Source organism: Mirounga leonina, unplaced genomic scaffold, assembly GCF_011800145.1.
Source record: "Mirounga leonina isolate KUSES-001 unplaced genomic scaffold, KU_Mleo_1.0 Mir_150, whole genome shotgun sequence".
NCBI lineage: Eukaryota > Metazoa > Chordata > Mammalia > Carnivora > Phocidae > Mirounga > Mirounga leonina.
Window position 1 is genome coordinate 35,197,326 of NW_023270374.1, and position 17,708 is coordinate 35,215,033.

At 53.6% G+C, this 17,708-nt stretch overlaps 2 protein-coding genes across 2 annotated transcripts; both read right to left on the bottom strand.

Annotated features, from left to right (window-relative positions):
- Window positions 1-328: 328 nt before the first annotated feature.
- KCNS1 (potassium voltage-gated channel modifier subfamily S member 1) lies at window positions 329-5,256 on the bottom strand. Its single transcript, XM_035005702.1, has 2 exons — window positions 4,223-5,256; window positions 329-1,736 (listed from the first exon to the last, which is right to left on the bottom strand). The coding sequence occupies exons 1-2, from the start codon at window positions 5,246-5,248 to the stop codon at window positions 1,266-1,268; spliced, it is 1,497 nt and encodes a 498-aa protein (XP_034861593.1). The 5' UTR covers window positions 5,249-5,256; the 3' UTR covers window positions 329-1,265.
- A 7,428-nt stretch (window positions 5,257-12,684) lies between these two features.
- On the bottom strand, window positions 12,685-17,319 carry LOC118011147 (WAP four-disulfide core domain protein 5-like). Its single transcript, XM_035005703.1, has 4 exons — window positions 17,235-17,319; window positions 13,838-13,978; window positions 13,615-13,755; window positions 12,685-13,237 (listed from the first exon to the last, which is right to left on the bottom strand). Exons 1-3 carry the CDS (start codon window positions 17,317-17,319, stop codon window positions 13,616-13,618), a joined length of 366 nt encoding a protein of 121 aa, XP_034861594.1. The 3' UTR covers window positions 12,685-13,237; window position 13,615.
- Window positions 17,320-17,708: the final 389 nt, after the last annotated feature.

Here is a 17,708-nt window from a genome sequence, read left to right on the forward strand (position 1 = left end):
AAGCTCTGCATGGTGGGCCAGACAGAGGCATAGCCAGGAGATGACAGGACGGTAATGGGTGTTCTAGGAACCGTATGTGAACAGGGCTATGGGAACCCTTCCCTCCCAAATTTCTCAGCAAGTAGAGAGGATTCAGCAGGTGAGCATAAGATGCCCCCAGCAAGGATGAGGGGGCTGGAGCTGGCTGAAAGGGGCGGAGGTCTCAAGCATCTGCCTGGATGGTAACTCCAGGTAGGGCTGGAGGTCTGCATGGTGGGAAGAAGAGAACTGCCAAAGTCAGCCTGGGGGGACCCAGAAGTCACAGGTGTCCATGCACAGCAGTTCCTTGCCACCAACACTTCAGAGTTGAGCTGGCTTTAAATTAGTGACTTCCTGCTACATTTGGCTTTCATTTCCCTCTGGGGCACAGACTGACCACCTGAAAATGGGCCGAGATCTGGAGATGGGGCAGGGGCGTGTCCTCTTCATACATCACATCCTCAGATGGGACAGGCCAGGGCCCCTCAGAGTCTGCATCTCAAGCCAGCCCTGGCAGGAAGCTGCAGGACAATTGCTGGGCAAATCTTACACACCAGCTGAGGAGGCAGCTCCTCTCCCTTCCTCCCAGCCTCGTCTTTGAGAGCTGACTCTTGTTGGAAGCTCCTGGAAGAGAACCACAGCTGAGATGCAACACTCCTCCATCTGAATCCCCTGGTCTGGTCCTTTCTCTAGCCCTGACAGTGAGTTTGAACCCAATGGATCAACTCTGGAGATTCGTGAACCCCCTAAAACCACATGCAAACTTTGCGAGGGCAGAATAAAGATGGCATGCAAGGAACACCAGTCCTGGCAGACCAGCAAGCCTGGATTCCAAACTTGGCTCCACCACATCCAGTTGGGTGACATTTGGGCAAGTCCTCACGCCTCTCTGAGCCTCAGTTTTCTCATCCTCCGACATGAATGTGACAGGGCTGACAGGCAGGAGGTGCTCAGGAACCGTTAGCGACCTTTCTACTTTCTCTTTGGCGCATGCCTGCTTCACGGGGAGCTTGGAGGTCCATGTATGAAGTTCTCCGGTGTGTTCACTAGGCTCACAGAACCTAGGGCAATGTTATCCTGGCCTGGGCCTTTGGGAGGAATGGACCTGGCCTCTGGGTGTCATTCCTCAGGCCTGGGTGAGTGATCCTGAGCAGTCATGCCCCCGTGAACGCCGTAAGCAGGCAGGGATCTCTGCTGTTTCAGCTGACCTTAGGGGTGTGGGAAGGGGGACACACCGAGCCTTGGCTTTAGTAAGCCTGAGAGTCTGGAGGCCCAGTGGGGGCCTGGGCCTCCAGGTCTGTAGACCTCCCCTCCTGGGAGGTCTCACGGGACGTCTCCAGAGATACCTCCGACACCCCGTCGACACTGCTCAGCAAATCCTCAAACTCCCGGGGGTCACAGTTGCGCACGGCGGCCTCCAGAGCCTTCTGGCGGCGGTAGAAGTGAGAAAACTTGTTGAAGATGATGGTGATGGGGAGCGCCACCACTAGGATGCCCCCGAGGATACAGCCTGAGGCTGCCAGCTTGCCGGCCACCGTCACGGGTACCACGTCCCCGTAGCCCACGGTGGTCATGCTCACCGTGCCCCACCACCAACAGGCGGGGATGGTGTCAAAGCCCACGTCCTCCTCCTTCTCAGCTGTGTAGGCCACACCGGAGAACACGGACACCCCCACGGCCAGATACAGCAGTAAGATGCCCACCTCACGGTAGCTGTGCTGGAAAAGAATGTGGGAAGCCAAGTCAGAGCTGGGTGGGCCCACAGACCTGGTATCGAACAGATGGGGAAACTGAGGCACAGAGAGTAGAAGGGGCAGGTCCACAGTCATAGAGCAAAGTAGAGCTGGTGCCAAGGCCCAGGTCCCTCGACTCCAAACTAAGATCTTTCAACCACAAGAGGCAGCCAACTCCCTGGGCGTGAACACAGGCCTAACTTCTGTTGTCCAGGATGCCTGCTAAGCCACAGTGGTTTCTTCTAATACAGGGGGAACCGGTGGCCCAGCCAGTTAATAACAAGCTTGTGATTTTTCCACAGTCACAGAACCAATGGAGAACCACAGTTTGTATTCCACAAACGCAAAGGGTTGGTTTCATGTACTTCTGGCTGGTCTACCTCCTTTCTGACAAGTACAAAAATACAGTCTGCCTCTCAAGAAAGCTGATAAGGTGTGTGTTCCCTAGACCACCCACTGAACGCACCTGCCTGTGGGTTTATATATGCTCTGCCCCTGAAGCCAAGCAGTGGTTCTCAAACAGGGCAATCTGCCCTCCAGGGGACATATGGCAATGCCTTTTTTTTTTTTTTTAAGATTTTATTTATTTCTTTGAGAGAAAGAGAGCACAAGTGCAGGGGAGGGGCAGACAGAGCAGGGAGCCCAACGTGGGGCTTGATCCCAGGACCCCAGGATCATGACCTGAGTCGAAGGCAGATGCTCAACCAACTGGGCCACCCAGGCGCCCCAACATATGGCAATGTCTTTAAACACTTTTGATTGTCACAACCAGGACAGGTGTCTACCAGCATCTACTAGGTAGAGGCCAGAGATGCTCCTAAACATCCTACAATGCACGAGACAGCCACCCCCGCCTCCACACACACAACAAATTATCTCCCCCCAAGTGTCAGTAGTGCTGAGGCTGAGACCCCTCGTCTAGAGCTGTAGTTTCCTAGTCCCAAGCTGTAATGTGTGGAGGAATCATGTTGGGATCTTGTTTAAAAGACAGAACTCAACTGAGTGGGTGGGTCTAGGGTAGGGCCAGAAATGCTGCATTTCTAGCAAGCTTCCAGGTAATGAGAAAGCTGCTGCTGGTCAGGGGCCTTGCTTTGAGTAACCAGGAGTCTTACACCGGAGTCTTGGGCCCTGGCAGCCGCAATCAACATTCTTCTCCCTCCTTGCAGAAAAAGCTGGTGGCACCAGGCCCTGGCTCCCTGCATGGCTGGAGGCAAGGCAGAGTTCTGGGGTGAAAGGATCTTCCCTGGAGAGATACTGAGTTCAGGGATGTGCTTAATGGAATTCCTTGTTCCTGCCCACTGCCCCAAGATTCTCCTCACGTCACCCTGCCTGTACCCAGCATCCTGACTGCCTTGCCACGAGGGCATGAAAAAGGCTTTACAAAGCCATGGGTGGGAGGGGGTCTCCTAGGGATCCTTAGGAGGGCTGCCCAGAGCTTTAGGAGAAAGAGCAGGAGGTGCTGGAGTCATGCACAGCTGGGTTCTTCTCTGGGCTCTGCAACTTACTGAGGAACCTCTGACAAGTCCTGTCACCTCCTGGAGCCTCAGTTTCCACATCTGCAAAGTAGTGACAATAATTCTCGCCCCAGCCTGAACCCCTCCTATTACCTTGGGATAAAGTTCAAAATCCTGGGCCAAGAGTCCGTGGCCCTTCAGTACCCCATCCCACTCACCTCTTCAACCTCATCCACTGGCACCCCTCCTTCCTTGTCCCCTCCCAGTGTTCACCCTGTTTGCTCTCCAGGCCTTTGTCCAAGCTGCTCACATTTCCTCTGTCCCCACACCAGGCTAAATTCACCCCTTCAAGGTTAAGCTTGCCAGAGCAGTGATGCACCCCCAAGGGCAGGGCCTGGCACAAAAAGGGTACTCAGTAAATTGCAACCAGGCTTTAGAAAGCCAACTTTCTAACCTCAGGTTCTTCACCTACGGGAAGGGAATAAATAACCACATCTTCCTGAGGAAGTTGTCCTGAGAACAAAATCGATAATGGATGTAAAACTGGCACAGAATTAGCACTCAGTAAGTGTTAGTTCTGGGGCTGCCACTGGACTTGGTCTGTCAAGGGTGACCTCCGATATCTGTGCCCCGCCATAATGCCAGAAGAAAGGCTCAGCGGAGAAGCCAGTTAGCATCCTGCTTTGCAAATTTCTGCACTATGTATTATCTGATGTTTGACAGAGAGGCCAAAAACGAGCTCTGTCTTGTGTTTTTGTTTTTCTAAAGCCAGAAAAGCAAAGCTCTGCCTTGGCTTTCAGTTTTCACCCCCGGGGAAAGAGCCCTCCCAGGGCTGTTGGGAAGGGCAGACGGCATGGGAAATGGACCCCTGGTCTCCAGCCCTGTGCCCGGCACACAGAATGTCCCCTGGGTGCACTGTGCCCCTGGACACCGCGTGCCTCTAAGTTCAGCTGCTGACCTGCCCTTTGGTCACCCTCGCCTCCCCCCGGCCCCGCTCTCCGGGCCCAGGGGCCCTACCTTGAGCGTGGCGCCCAGCGAGCGCAGCCCGGTGGAGTGGCGCGCCAGCTTGAGCACGCGGAAGATGCGCATGAGGCGGAACACCTGCACCACCTTGCCCAGGTCGCCGAGGTCCTCGCCGCTCGCGCCGCCCCGGTCGCCGAGCGCCATGCCGGCCAGCAGCGTCAGGTAGAAGGGCAGCACCGACACGATGTCAATGAGGTTCAGAGGGTGGCAGAAGAAGTTGCGCGTGCTGGGCGCCAGCAGGAGACGCGACGACACCTCGAAGCTGAACCAGGCGATGCAGAAGTACTCGAGGTGCCGCAGCACCGGGTCGTCGCGCACGCCGGCCGGGCCACGGCCCGCGGCCACGGCGGCCACGGCGGCCGCCGCCTCGCGGGCCTGGTACTCGGGCAGGCTGTGGATGCACATGGCGGCGATGGAGGCCAGCACCACGCCGATGGAGACGCAGCTGAAGAGCTTGCTGGGCAGCGAGTAGCCGGGGTTCTCCATGGTGAGCCACAGGCGGCGGCGCAGGCGGCCGCAGCGCGCAGCCCCGTAGCGCGCCAGCTCGCGCTGCACGTCGGAGATCTCGTCCGGGCACGGGCCCACGCTGCTCGGCGTGTCGCTGTCCTCGTCCCAGTCGCGCGGCCGCGCCACGCGCCGCTCCAGGTAGCGCGCGCGGCAGCAGGCGGCCAGCGCGCTCTCGCCCAGGCCCCAGTAGTCGGCCTCCTGACCGAAGGCGAAGACGCACAGCCCGTCGAGCACGTGCAGGCGGCCGGTGCGGTAGAAGTGCAGCAGGCCCAGGAAGAAGCCCGGGTGCCGGTCGAAGTAGAACTCGCGCGCCGCCGCGTCATAGTCGTCGCACAAGCGCCGCGCCTGCTCCTCGGACGCCGCGGCCTGCAGGCGGCCCAGCCGCGTGCCCGGGAAGCGCGCCAGTGCGCGTGCGCTCAGCCGCCGCCGCACGCCGCCCACGTTCACGCGCAGCGCCTCGTCGCCCCGCCGCCAGGGCACGCGGGCGCCGGGCCCCGGGGACTCGCTCACCATGGCCTGCGGACACGGGGACGGGGGGAGTGGGGGAGGGCTCCCGGGCCTGCCTTCCAGGAGGCCGGGTTTAAACCCCCTGCCCCCTCCAGCAGCCGTGGGGTGCAGTGGGCGCTCAGTACGTGTCAAGTACCCTCTGCTCTCAAGAGTCAGGCTTGGGTTTGACTACCTTTCGCTCCCCGACCGAGGGTCTTTGGCCAGATCGCTGAGCCTTCCCACTCCCATTTCATGTGCACAGAACAAATGCTGAGATCTGCCTTGGGGGGATTATGAAAGTGACGGAATGGCAGGATATCCTGGCACCCCCGGGGCGGGGGTGGGGTGCTCAGATAGGGTATCTCCCTTTCCCAAACTTGGATTTTCGTATGTCAGGGGCCTACTGTGGGATCTTGGACACACCAGCACTCTGATCCTCAGTTTCCTCCTCTGCAAAATGGGGATAGTAATGCTGATCACCCAAGGGTGTTGGGAGCATCAATATAGACCAGTAATTCTTTAAGTGTGTCCCCTGCACTGGCAGCATCATGCCACCTGGGAGTTTGTCAAAGATGCAAATTCTCAGCTTGCTCTAGACTTGATCAGAAACTCAGGATGGAGTTCAGCAGTCTGTGTTTTAACAAGCGTGGAGGGTGACTCTGATGCATGGTCAAGTTTGAGAGCCACTGCTTAGACTTTTTAAGGCATCTGCGGAGTCAGTCAGATGGAACACTGAATTTTTTCTGTGACCAAAGGCAAGTCATGTCACCTCCCTGAACTTCTGTCAAGTGGAGATAAAAATAGCCACCTCCAAGTGTGGTTAAAAGATTAAATGAATTATTGTGTTTATGTGGCCTGAAGGGGTTCAGTAAATTATCCACCTGTTTCACTGTCTCCCCAAGTCAGCCAAACCTGGGGTTTATCTCCACCCCTGATGCACCTAGGGCTTTGAGGAAGATGCTTTTCTCCAGGTCTTAGTTTCCTACACAATGCACAATGCAGACAAAAGCACCTACCCTCAAGGCAGGCTGGAGGACTAAAGTAGCTTGTGGAAAGTGCTCCGCCTTTTTGATACCAGAAAATGTTAGATCCTTCCACTGCCCACGTATCCAAGCTCTGCTGGAGCTGAGGGCTAGTGACTCACTTCCTGATCCTGGGTAATCCCATCTGCACCATCCCATCAGTAATGCCTGCTTCCCAGGGTGGACGGGGGATTGGATGTACATCAAGCGGCTGGTCCAGTGCCTGGCAGGGAGTCAGGTGAGGTGCCCTTCACTTACCCTGGGCTTGGAGTTAAGCTGGTCAGGATAAGGGTCGTGTCCTTAGCTCTGTCACTTCTGTGTCCTCAGGCCAGTCTCCTCCCACTCTGGGCTTTGGCTCTTTTATCTATAGAACAGGGAGAACAGCACTTTGGGTGGAAGGTTACTGTGTGTGTGCAAAGCCCTTAGAACACAGTAGATGCTCAATAAATGTCAATCCTTTGCACTTTCTTCTGGTCAGACCTGCGTTCAAATTCTGTCTGCCACTTACTGTTGACCCTTGAGGGGATCCATTCTGAGCTTGTTTCCCCATCTGTAAACTGGGGGACATCACACTTTCCTTGAGAGGTTATGAGGATTAACTAGGGCAAGATGTTTATGGGCAGGATGGTGGTTCTGGTACATAATCCTTGCACAGTAAACACCTAGGACTCCGGCGGGATGCAGCTCCACTCCCACCTCCTCCACCGCACTTGGTGTCAAGAGATGAAGCATCCAACCCAGTTGCATCACCCACTAGCTGCATGACTGTGGGTAAATCCTTTTCTCTTTCTGGAACTCACCCTCCTGCTCTATTAATCGGGATAATTAATTCAGGAAACCTTCCCCAACAAGGATCTGAGTATCAGTAAGAAAGGTTCAATGACTTGCTCAACATTACCCAGCTAGTCCACGGCACAGTTAAGTTTGGAAACTAGGCTTTTCCATTCAAGGCTCTCTCTACACACTTATTTTGAGCACCTACTATGTGCTGGTCACTTTGCAGGGCTGCATATACATTTCCCTTGGTTTAATGCCTACACCAACCCTGAGGGGGAGGCTTTCTAATACCATTTTACGGATGAACCAACAGGACAGACCCCAGAGCTTGGCCACCCCACAGTGCTCCCTCCTGGGTGTGGGAGGGGTGGTCTCACGAAGGGGGCGCGGGACCAGAACCCCGGCAGCCCCCCTCCCCACTCTGCAGCCTCCGCCCCTTCCCGGGCCACGCTCCTCCCCGAGGGAGATTCCTTACCTGCTAAGCCCCCTCCAGGGCGCACCTGCCAGGCGCGTCTGTCCCCAAAGTCGAAGCCGCTGAGGCCGGGGAGCCGCGGACCGGCCGGGCTCGTCTCTGCCCCTGCTGCCCCGCGGAGCCTCGCTGCTGCCGGAGGCCCCGCCGCCCCGTACTTCCCTGTCTTCCTCTTTCCCCCGCAACGGAGGCCACATCGATCGCTGCCGGGGGAGGGAGGGAGACCGCGGGCTGCCGGAGGCGGTGATTTCTATTCCTGACTCGATTGGGTGGGGGTGGTGTCTGAAGACGGGGCGCAAGAGCCAGGACATCCTCCCTAGTCAGGGACTAGGGGAGGAGGGGTCATTTAGGGGAAGGGGCCCCCCGCGAGAGAGGGATTTCAGCCCGGAGCATCGCTGACAAACAGCAACGACAGTAATAATACCTTCCTTAATTGTGTCCTTCGTATGTACCGGTACTCTGCTCAGGGGACTTATCCAAGTTATTCCTGACAGAAGCTTGACAGGGACAGATGAGGCTCAGTCACCTGCGCAGGTCACTTAGCTTGGTGTTGTGGCCTTGGGATTGGAACTTGTGTCTTCCAGGTCTGCAGGTGGGGATCTGCATCAGGGAGTTGGAGGAGGTGGCCTCATTCCCCAAGAGCCCCCTGGGCTGTGCAGCTTGAAGCAGATATTTTGCCCCCTAGAAGTTCTGTCTCCCCACCTGGCCATGGGTCCCTGATTTCTGCCTCAAGTGGGTTGGGATGGTAAGGGAGAACTGTACCAAAGAGCTTTGTCAAGGTTATGTAATCTAGGGGGGCCTGGCTGGCTCAGTGGGGGGGTGGGGGGGAGAATACAATCTCAGGGTTGTGAGTTCAAGCCCCATGTTGGATGTAGAGATTACTTAAAAATAAAATCTTTAAAAAAAAAAAAGGTATGTAATCCACAAGCATTTATTGAGTGCCTGCTGTGTGTCAGGCTGGAGAGAAGGTGCTGGAGACTAGGACCTGGATACAAGAAAGGATTCCTACTTCACAGATATTATTAATAATAAAAATAACCAACATTTATTGAGACCTTGCCTTGGGCCTAGTATCCTACAGGCCTCATCTCATTCATGCTGCCAATATTCTGTGGATAGGCGCTATTATTATTCCAATCTCAAAGATAAGAAATGCAAGGCTTTGAGAGTGACTCAAAGGTCAAATGGCTTACATCTGAGACCTCTAGAACAGAACTGTCCACTAGATAGAGTTTGAGCCACATATATGATTTAAATTTTTCCAATAACATTTAAAAAAATAAATAAAAAGAAACAGATGAAATTAATTTTTTAAATAATATATTTTATTTAACCCAGTATATTCAAAATAATATAATTTCAACATGGGATCAATAAAGACATTACTAAGGAGGTATTTTACATTTTTATCTAGTACTGTCTTGGAAATCCAGGATATTCAAATCACCACAAACTTAGCAACTTAAAACAATACATATTTATTACCTCACCGTTCCTATAGGTCAGAAATCTGAGCACAGCATGGCTGAATTCTCTACCCAGAGTCTCACCACGTTGAAGTCAAGGTGTCAGCCAGGGCTGGGGTTCTCATCTGAAGTTTCACTTCTAAGCTCACAGATTGTTGGTGGAATTCATTTCCTTGTCGTTGCAGGACTGAGGTCACCTTTTCCTGCTGGCTCTCTGCTGGGGATCACTCTCAGCTTCTACAGGCTGCCTGCAGTTCCTTGCCACGTGGCCCACGGGCAGTTCACAACATGGATGTTTGCTTTCTTTCAGGCAACCTGGAGTGTTGACTTCCTCTTCTGCAACCAGCCAGAGAAAATGCTCTGCTCTTAAAGGACTCACCTGCTTAGGACAGGCCCACCCAGGACAGTCTGTCTTTCCTCATGGAACACATTTCACACATTCCATTTACACTCAAAGAGGAGGAGATGATACGGGGGAGGGGGAGAGGGTCCCTGGGAATCCTCTTAGAATTCTGCCTATATCCACGTACAGTGAATCTCATTTGGATTAATCACATTGCACATGCTTAGTAGCCTCATGTGGCTAGTGGCTCCCATATTGGACGCGTAGCTCTAGGCTGTGCCACTTCAGTCCTTCCCTCAAAGAAGCTAGAGCAGGAAGTTTGCAATCATCTTGCCTAACTCCCTCGTTTTAGCCACAAAGAAACTGAAGCAGATCTTTGGAGAAGCAGATCTCCCATTTCCTGGCCTCGTACTCTCTCTGTAGCCTTCACTGCCCCCCCAAACGTAGGGGGTACCTCCGCCTCGGAGTTAAAGCAGTAGCTTCAAAAAGAGAAAAGACGAACCTATTTCCCAAGGGCATAAGAGATGGAAACTAGGATCTGGTTTCATCCCCAGATCACATGGGAAGTACATGGAGTGTTAGATTAATTCACCAGTGATAGGAATGGGAAGAGAGGCATTATGGACCTCTGAGGCTAAAGGGGGGTATCCATACCCATTATGTGCCACGAATGGGCTGTGCCCCAAATTCTCCTTCAGTCCCCAGCCAGAACTGGCCATCTGAATCCATGAGGGTTTACCCTACAGAGAAAGCTTGATGTTGCATAAAGTATAGAAATTTTTGTAATTAAGTAGACTATGTGTGGCAGGCAGCTTCTAGAATGTGTCCCAGTGATGTCCGCCTCCTGGTATTCATGCCCTTGTGTAATCCTTCCCCCTTGAGCATGGGCAGGATTTCCTGATTTGCCTCTAATGAGCAGAGTATAGCAAAGGTAAGGGAATGTTGCTTCCAGGATTGAGTAACATAAGATTGACTTTTCCTGGTTCTGATGAAGCAGGTTGCCATTCTGGTAAGGCAAGGACCCGAGGTTAACTTCTGGCCAACGCTGAACTAGAAACTGAGGTATTCAGTCCTACAGCCCTCACAGAACTGGAATTCTGCCAACAACCATATGAACTCAAAAGTGGATCCTTCTGCTGTTGGGACTCAGTTAAGACCCCGGCCCTGGTTGAACACCTTTATTTCAGCTTTGTGAGTCCCTGAAGCTGAGGACCCAGCTAAGCTGTGCCTGGATTCTTGACCCACAGAAACTACAAAATAACAAATGGGTGTTGTTTTAAGCCGCTACGTGGCTATATGCGTGGTAATTTGCTATACAGTAATAGATAACAAATACACTGGATTTGCGTTCTGCCTTTACCACTAAATGGCGGTGGGATCAGGAGCCAAGTGGTGTCTCCTCTTTTTTTTTTTAAAGATTTTATTTATTTATTTGACAGAGAGAGGCACAGTGAGAGAGGGAACACAAGCAGGGAGAGTGGGAGAGGGAGAAGCAGGCTTCCCGCGGAGCAGGGAGCCTGATGCGGGGCTCGATCCCAGGACCCTGAGATCATGACCTGAGCCGAAGGCAGACGCTTAACGACTGAGCCACCCAGGCGCCCCGTGATGTCTCCTCTTGAATTCTTATCTTCCTCATCTGTAAAATGGGAACAACGCCCCCCCCCCCCCCATCTCACTGCCTTCCTATCACAAACATTTATTTTGCTCTTGCAAGTTAAAGGATTGGCAGCTCAGCATCAGGCCTGCCTCAGCTCTCCTTCATCCCAAGACCAGTGGCTTCTGGGCAAGCACTTTTCTGGCAGAGGGAGGAAGCTCCAAGAAGGCAGGTGCACTGTCACTTGGGGCCACATCCCATCAGTCCCAGTGCAAAGCCTTAAATCCCTAGGCGGGGGATGTGTGCTCTCCCCCAGGGAAGCCATGGTAAAGGTGGGGAGGGAAGGGGTGTGTCTTTGGGCAAACAGTACAATGTACCCTATTATCTGTGTCGACCACTTGAGTTTATAGATGGGGAAATTGAGGCGCAGAAGGAAAGGAAATACCCAAGCTCACAGGGAGTCAGTGACTCAGATTATTCTCCTCCTCCTCCTCTCTTGGGCTTCGGCATGTATCCCTATAAATAGCATTTGCTGATTTTGAGTTCAGCACTTGAACCCCATGAGAAGGACTATGAGTGAGGAAGTAGGATTTTTTTTCATCTTCCAACAGGGCAAACAAAATCCCGGAGTGGTGACTCACCTGTGACCACACTGCCAGGTCAAAAAAACAAGGAAAGAAGACCCAGGATTCCCAACTCAACCTGCCCAGCCCCACATTCCATTGGGACACAAGAGGAAACCCAGCAGATAAAGCAGGGAGGAGTCTGCCGCCTCCTGCCTCTCCCCAAAGCAAGTTCTGGGTGACTGGGACAGTCAGGAATCCAGCCCTCTGGGTCCAGGAATGTCCCTTGGGATGGCTGTCGTTCCCTCATTGACCTCCTTCTCCACCCTCTTAGGCCCTGACTACAGACTGACTGACCCTTGAGAAATCCAGGTGAATGAGGTATCGTCCAATGTGAGATAGACTCTCCCATAAATAATGACATCCCAACTGTTCAAGCAACATTCCCCAAATGTGGAGCAATTTGAAATGATCTTAGGGTGGACCTGGATGCAGCATTTTACAACACTGACTCTTGAGAAAGTTCTCTTCTCAGTCCTTCTGATTACTCCAAGAAAGAGGTCACAGTTCTGAGATCTGTGTCTTTAACTTGTCTTTAACCCTTGCTAATCTTCGTTTATTACCAGAGACAGAGAGCAGCCTTCAGGCTCACCGTGTTGGCAGGTGGCAGCATCTAGGTAGAATTTACGACTATTATTTAATATCGTTTCATCTGACAACATTTACTTTAATGGACCTTAGCTGTTTTCACTGCATTTGCTTTTACAATCACATTTTTTTTAAGATTTTATTTATTTATTTGAGAGAGAGAGAATGAGAGAGAGAGCGAGTACATGAGAGGGGGGAGGGTCAGAGGGAGAAGCAGACCCCCTGCCAAGCAGGGAGCCCGATGCGGGACTCGATCCCGGGACTCCAGGATCATGACCTGAGCCGAAGGCAGTCGCTTAACCAACTGAGCCACCCAGGCGCCCTTACAATCACATTGTATTCGTGGCAAGTGATTCTGCGTATTCCATTTATAGTGATGATGTCAAGGTTGTCTTTTGAAATAAATTTATTTATATACAAAAGGGAGTCCATTTATTTATTTATTTATTATTATTTTTTTATAAGAATCTTTTTTTTTTTAAAGATTTCATTTATTTATTTGAGAGAGAGAGTGAGAGAGAGAAAGAGCACAAGAGGGGGGAGCGGGAGAGGGAGAAGCAGACTCCCCGCCGAGCAGGGAGCCCATTGCGGGACTCGATCCAGGGACTCCAGGGTCATAACCTGAGCCGAAGGCAGTCGCTTAACCGACTGAGCCACCCAGGCGCCCGCGAGTCCATTTAAAGAAAGACATTAGATAAATAGTATAGGCCGTATGCAAGTTATCGAGATGCTGTTTTGCAGGTGTGGCACAAATGGTGGAAAGGGGTATGCAAACAGATAATGTCTGGAAAACTCTACTAGAATGTACGTTCAAGGTGGCTGGGCTGCCTGAGGGAGGGGTTTGGACCCCACAAAGAGGGGCCTACCTGTGTTGGGCATTTTAAGTGGGGAAACACCAGAAGAGATGGGGAGGTGGCACAGGGTGATAGGAGTCTATCTATGCACCTTGACTCCCAGGAGGAGAAACCAGGGGTGGATGGGAGGCAAGGGAGGTGACAGCAGCTCAGTGTTCATCAGAAGGTTGGAACTGCCACTGGCAGAGATAGCGGTATCTGGGTGGCAGGGTCCCAGGCCCCCTATCATCATCCCTTCTTGCTAGGGACCCCATGCTGAGGATCCGAAACCAGAATTAGCCTGGGGAGAGAGAAGGAAAGGGTTACACCATCCCATCACAGGACTCTGGGGTCTTTAGAAACTTTGATATCCATCCACCCCATCAGCCCAGCCCTGGTGGCCACTCAGGCAGGATGGCCCACCCTCCTTCACAAGGGCCAACTGAAGCTCAGAGCAGTTGCAAGATCAGCAAGAGAATGGAGGATCTCTGGTTCCTCCTTGGTCCTAACGGGTCCCAACAGGAACCCTCCGGCCCCATCCCCTTCCCCAGCTCTGGCGTGGGCAGCCCCAGGCTCCTGGGAAGGTAGGTGTCCCGTTAGGCTTATTGACCTGGAAGGATGTCTAACGCTGGGGCTAAGAGAGGGAAAGAACCTGCCCCAGGCGCGCAGGAACCATACCTTAGATGGGGTTGCGACAGTCTCGGCCACAGGCGCCGAGGCAGCACCGATTGGAGCCCTTGCAGTCTGAGTCTCTGTTGCACAGATGCTGCACGGGGCTGAGGCAGTGCAGGTGGTCCTCAGGGCACCCGCCCCGCTTTACTGCAACACAGGGGCCTGGTGAGCCCTGACTGTGCCCAGCCCCGGGGCTTGGGCGCTCAGCAAGGTGGAGAGGGACACTCACCGGAGATCAAAGGGACACACTGGCGGAAGCAAGCTTTGTAGCAGCACTTCATCCTTGCAGGACACTGGCTGTCATCCAAGCAGTGGTCCGGCACCGAGAGGAGGCAGGGCCCATCGTCCGGTGGGCAGCCCCCAAGTTTCTCTGTAAGAAAATCCCCAAATCTTGCAGCTGGAGGCAGTTCCAAGTCATATAATGAGCACCGATCTGGGAATTGCAAGATCCGAATTCTCTACCCCTTATTTCTTGCCTGTCCTTTGGCAAGTTCTTTTGTTTTTGTTTTTTTGGGGGGGAGGGTGGACTTGCTTTTATTTGTTTTTATTTAAATTTTTATTGAGGTATAATTGACATAACATATTAGTTTCAGGTGTACAACAAAATGATTTGATATTTTTATGTATAATGAAATGATCACCACAAGTCTAGCTAATATCTGTCCCCATGCATAATTAGACATTTTTTTCTTATGATGAGAACTTTTAAGATTTTCTCTCTTAGCAACTTTCAAATATGCAATATAGTATTATTACCTATAGCCACCATGGTGCCCATTACATCCCCACGACTTATTTCTCTTATAATTGGAAGTTCGTACCTTTGACTCCCTTCACCCATTTCCCCTACCTCCCACGCATGACCCCTGGCGAACACGAATCTCTTCTCTGTATCTAGGGGCTTGTTTTTTGTTTTGTTTTGATTTCTTGATTCTAACCTGAGATCATACAGTATTTGTTTTTGCCTGGCTGATTTATCTCCCTCACTGTAACATCTTCAAGGTCCACCCGCATTGTTGCAAATGGCTGGCAAGTTTTTTGTTTTTGTTTTTGTTTTGACTGCAAGCCTCAGTTTTCTCTCTGTGGAATGGGAAGCTGGACTCCCTCCGGGGCTGGTTTGAGACTCAGATGACACGAAGGATGGCAACAAATGAAGTTCCACATCTGCACCTGGGCCAACAGGCCGTGCCTGGCCTGGGGCTGCCCACCTCCCTGTGTTCATCCTCAACACCTTTTCCATTCGGGGCTCCTGCTCTGCTCCCCAGCTGCTTCTCTTCGTGGGGCCTTGCTTTTGCTGGGCACTTTGCCCGGTGCTCTCTCCTCCACCGCATTCATCAGATCTCAGTGGAAACACTGCATCCTCGCATCCTGGGGACACCCTCCCTCTCTGAGCCCGGACTAACTAGGTCAGCCTCCCCCACTCACCCCACACTCTTTCCTTCAGAGTTTGTGACTCCGCATCTATTTGTCTGCTTCTCTCCCTTGGCTGGAGGCTGTGAGAATAGACCCCTTGCCTGCTTCTCTCACCATTAGGCACAGTCCTTGATGCAAAACCACCAGCGGCTCGGCTCAGCCACTCTTTGAAAGACAGGATTTTGAAGGGCGACCCGGCATCGTCAGCTGTCGCCGGACTGGTGCACTGTCACACGGCCGGCCGCAGTCAGCCACACGTGTACTGTGTGCGTGTCCTGTTGCACGTGGCCTTGTGTCCGGGATCTGTATGAACTCGCCTTTGAGGTGGTCCTCTGACAGCTCTAGAATGTTCTGTCCCAGAGCTGATCTAGCCATTTTTCTTGTTAGGATTTTGGGCCATTTCCAGATTCCATGCAGAAGGCTTGACTCAGTATCTTCTTCCATTTAGAGGAGGAAGTCAAGGATTGGAAGGGTAGTGATTGCCCAGACCCACAGGGGCCTGAGCTAGGACTCTGACCTCCCACCCCTCTGCTCCGGCCACCACTGAGTCCTGGGGAGGATGAAGGCTGGTCCCAGGCTGTCACTTTAGTCCAGCGTCTCAGAAAAGGTTCAAGAGCCCCCAGCAGCCTGCAGCAAGCGCCCTGACTGTACCTTGCATCTCCCTTCCCCTCCAGCTCCCAACTGGACGCTGGCCACACACGTAGGGGGCACCTTGCTCACACAGGAAGTGCTCAAAACCCACTTCACTCGTTCAACTGGGTTGTCTTAAACTGGATTGCTGCCCCCTGCTGGAGAAAGAGCAGCTGCGAGGGAGCCCCCTAACGGGATGAGCCCCTCCTGCCCCCAGCTGGGGGTAGGCGGGGCCCTGGGAAGGCTCTGAGGTCCAGGGGGGTAGCCCTGGCCAGGGGTGCTCAGGCCTCAGGGCGTGAGCTGAGAGGAGGTGCCTGAAGTCTAACAGGGATCTCCCTGTGGGCTGGGGTGGTCACACAGCCAGGAGAGCTGCTGGGATGAGGGGCCGGGAGCTGAGCCTTGAATAGACAGAAAGGAAGAGAGACTCAGAACTGGCATTTCAAGTGGCTCAGTTTTCTCACCTGCAAAATGGGGATGAAAATAGTCTCAATCTCTCTGCATCTCAGCGAGGAGGAATACAGCTGAGCCACATGAATCACAGCCAGCAGGGGTCTGGCCTTGGAACTTGCCAGCATCCTTCCCTCCTCAGCCTGGGCCTGAGCACTCTCTTCCCCAAACCAGCTCGCGCCCCAGGGAGAGAGAGCCCCACCTCGGAGGAAGGCATAAGTCAGGCTAGAGGGGGCAGAGAGGAGGCAGGGAGCTGCTCCCCAGGACCTGCAGGGGAGGGAACCTGTCCCCATTACTGTCCCCGTCCCTCAAGGCAGGGCCAGGGATGCACAGGTGTATGTAGGTCACGGTGTCCCAGCCCCAGAAAGGCAGGAAGTGGAGGCCTTGCCCAGGTGGGGAGGCACCTGTCTAGCCTCGCAGCAGCCCCATCCTCCCCCGCCTGTTGACAGGTCAGCCCCAGCCTTTTCCAGGAGGCTTGGAAGAGGGTAGGGGTGGAGCTTCTTCCCCAAAGATCCCAGAAACCACACCCCCTACCCAGTTTGGGAGTCCCTTGCACAGGTTGGTCTCTGGCACACAAGAAGGACCTGAGAAAGACAGAAACAAGATGGGCAGAGACCAGACCAGGCGCAGCCTCGGTAGCAACAGAAGATGACGGAGAGGGTCATCTCGCTGCCAGGCGGGCCCACAGATCCTAATAATCCACAGAGACATCGACGGAGGAGCAGGTACAGACAGGTTTGCTCCCCCGTCCCCCAGAGACACGTGTGCACACAGGCACGACCCCACGGACACACACACGTGCAGCCGTACCTAAACACACATGTGCAGACACAGACTCGTACAGACAAGCAGGCACAAAGATGCACACGTACGCACATGCACACACAATCCCACACTCACACGGGAAGACGAGCACCGAGACCCTGGCACGAAGGCATCCACAGCTGCCCACAAGGCCGGCTGGCAGGCACAGAGAGGTGCAAACCAAACCCCAGCTGCTGGAAGCACCCAGAAGCGGGCATCCACAGCTACACACGCAGACGTCACACTGCATTGCCTGCCCTCCCAACCCTCACTCTCCCCAGAGAGGTAGGAACTATCTGGTCCCTGGAGCAGAGGAAGCCATCCACACTCACCTCCCTTCGTCCTGGCCGAGGCAGCAGGCAGCTGGCTCCCCAAAGCCAGGAGGGCCACCAGGAGGAGAAGGCTCCAGGCCCTCATGTTTCTGCTACCAGCACTTACTAAGGCAGGGCTCGGGGGCCCCTAAATTGACCCCTGCAGCTCCAGGAAGGCTAGAGCAGCTGAGTCAGGGGAGGAAGGAGATGAGCTGGACCGAGTGGCTCTTGTTTGCCTTGTCCCGGTCCCGCCCCCTGCCCTCGAGCCTCAGTGCTGGTGTGCTTGTGCAAGAACTGAAGATGGGTGGGTGGGAGCAGGTGCTGGTGTTGGGGGCTGGCATCCAGTCCTGCCTGCTGGACTCGGGCTGTGATCTTGGGCAAGTCTGCTCCCTCTTCGGGCCTTGGTTGTTCTCATCCGTATAAAGAATGAGGGTTGTTGAGACAGATGATCCCTCTCCTGGCTCTCTAGGGTCTTGCAGCCCCAGCAACGGCTTC

Bases quoted from the DNA above. Each gene is read 5' to 3' on its own strand.
- KCNS1 (XM_035005702.1), bottom strand. From the start codon at position 5,248: ATGGTGAGCGAGTCCCCGGGGCCCGGCGCCCGCGTGCCCTGGCGGCGG. The intron at 1,737-4,222 runs GTAGGGCCCCTG...ATTCTTTTCCAG, and splicing joins CGCTGGGCGCCACGCTCAAG to CACAGCTACCGTGAGGTGGG.
- LOC118011147 (XM_035005703.1), bottom strand. From the start codon at position 17,319: ATGAGGGCCTGGAGCCTTCTCCTCCTGGTGGCCCTCCTGGCTTTGGGG. The intron at 13,979-17,234 runs GTGAGTGTGGAT...ATTTTCTTACAG, and splicing joins CTCGGCCAGGACGAAGGGAG to AGAAACTTGGGGGCTGCCCA. The intron at 13,756-13,837 runs GTGAGTGTCCCT...CCTGTGTTGCAG, and splicing joins GTGTGTCCCTTTGATCTCCG to TAAAGCGGGGCGGGTGCCCT.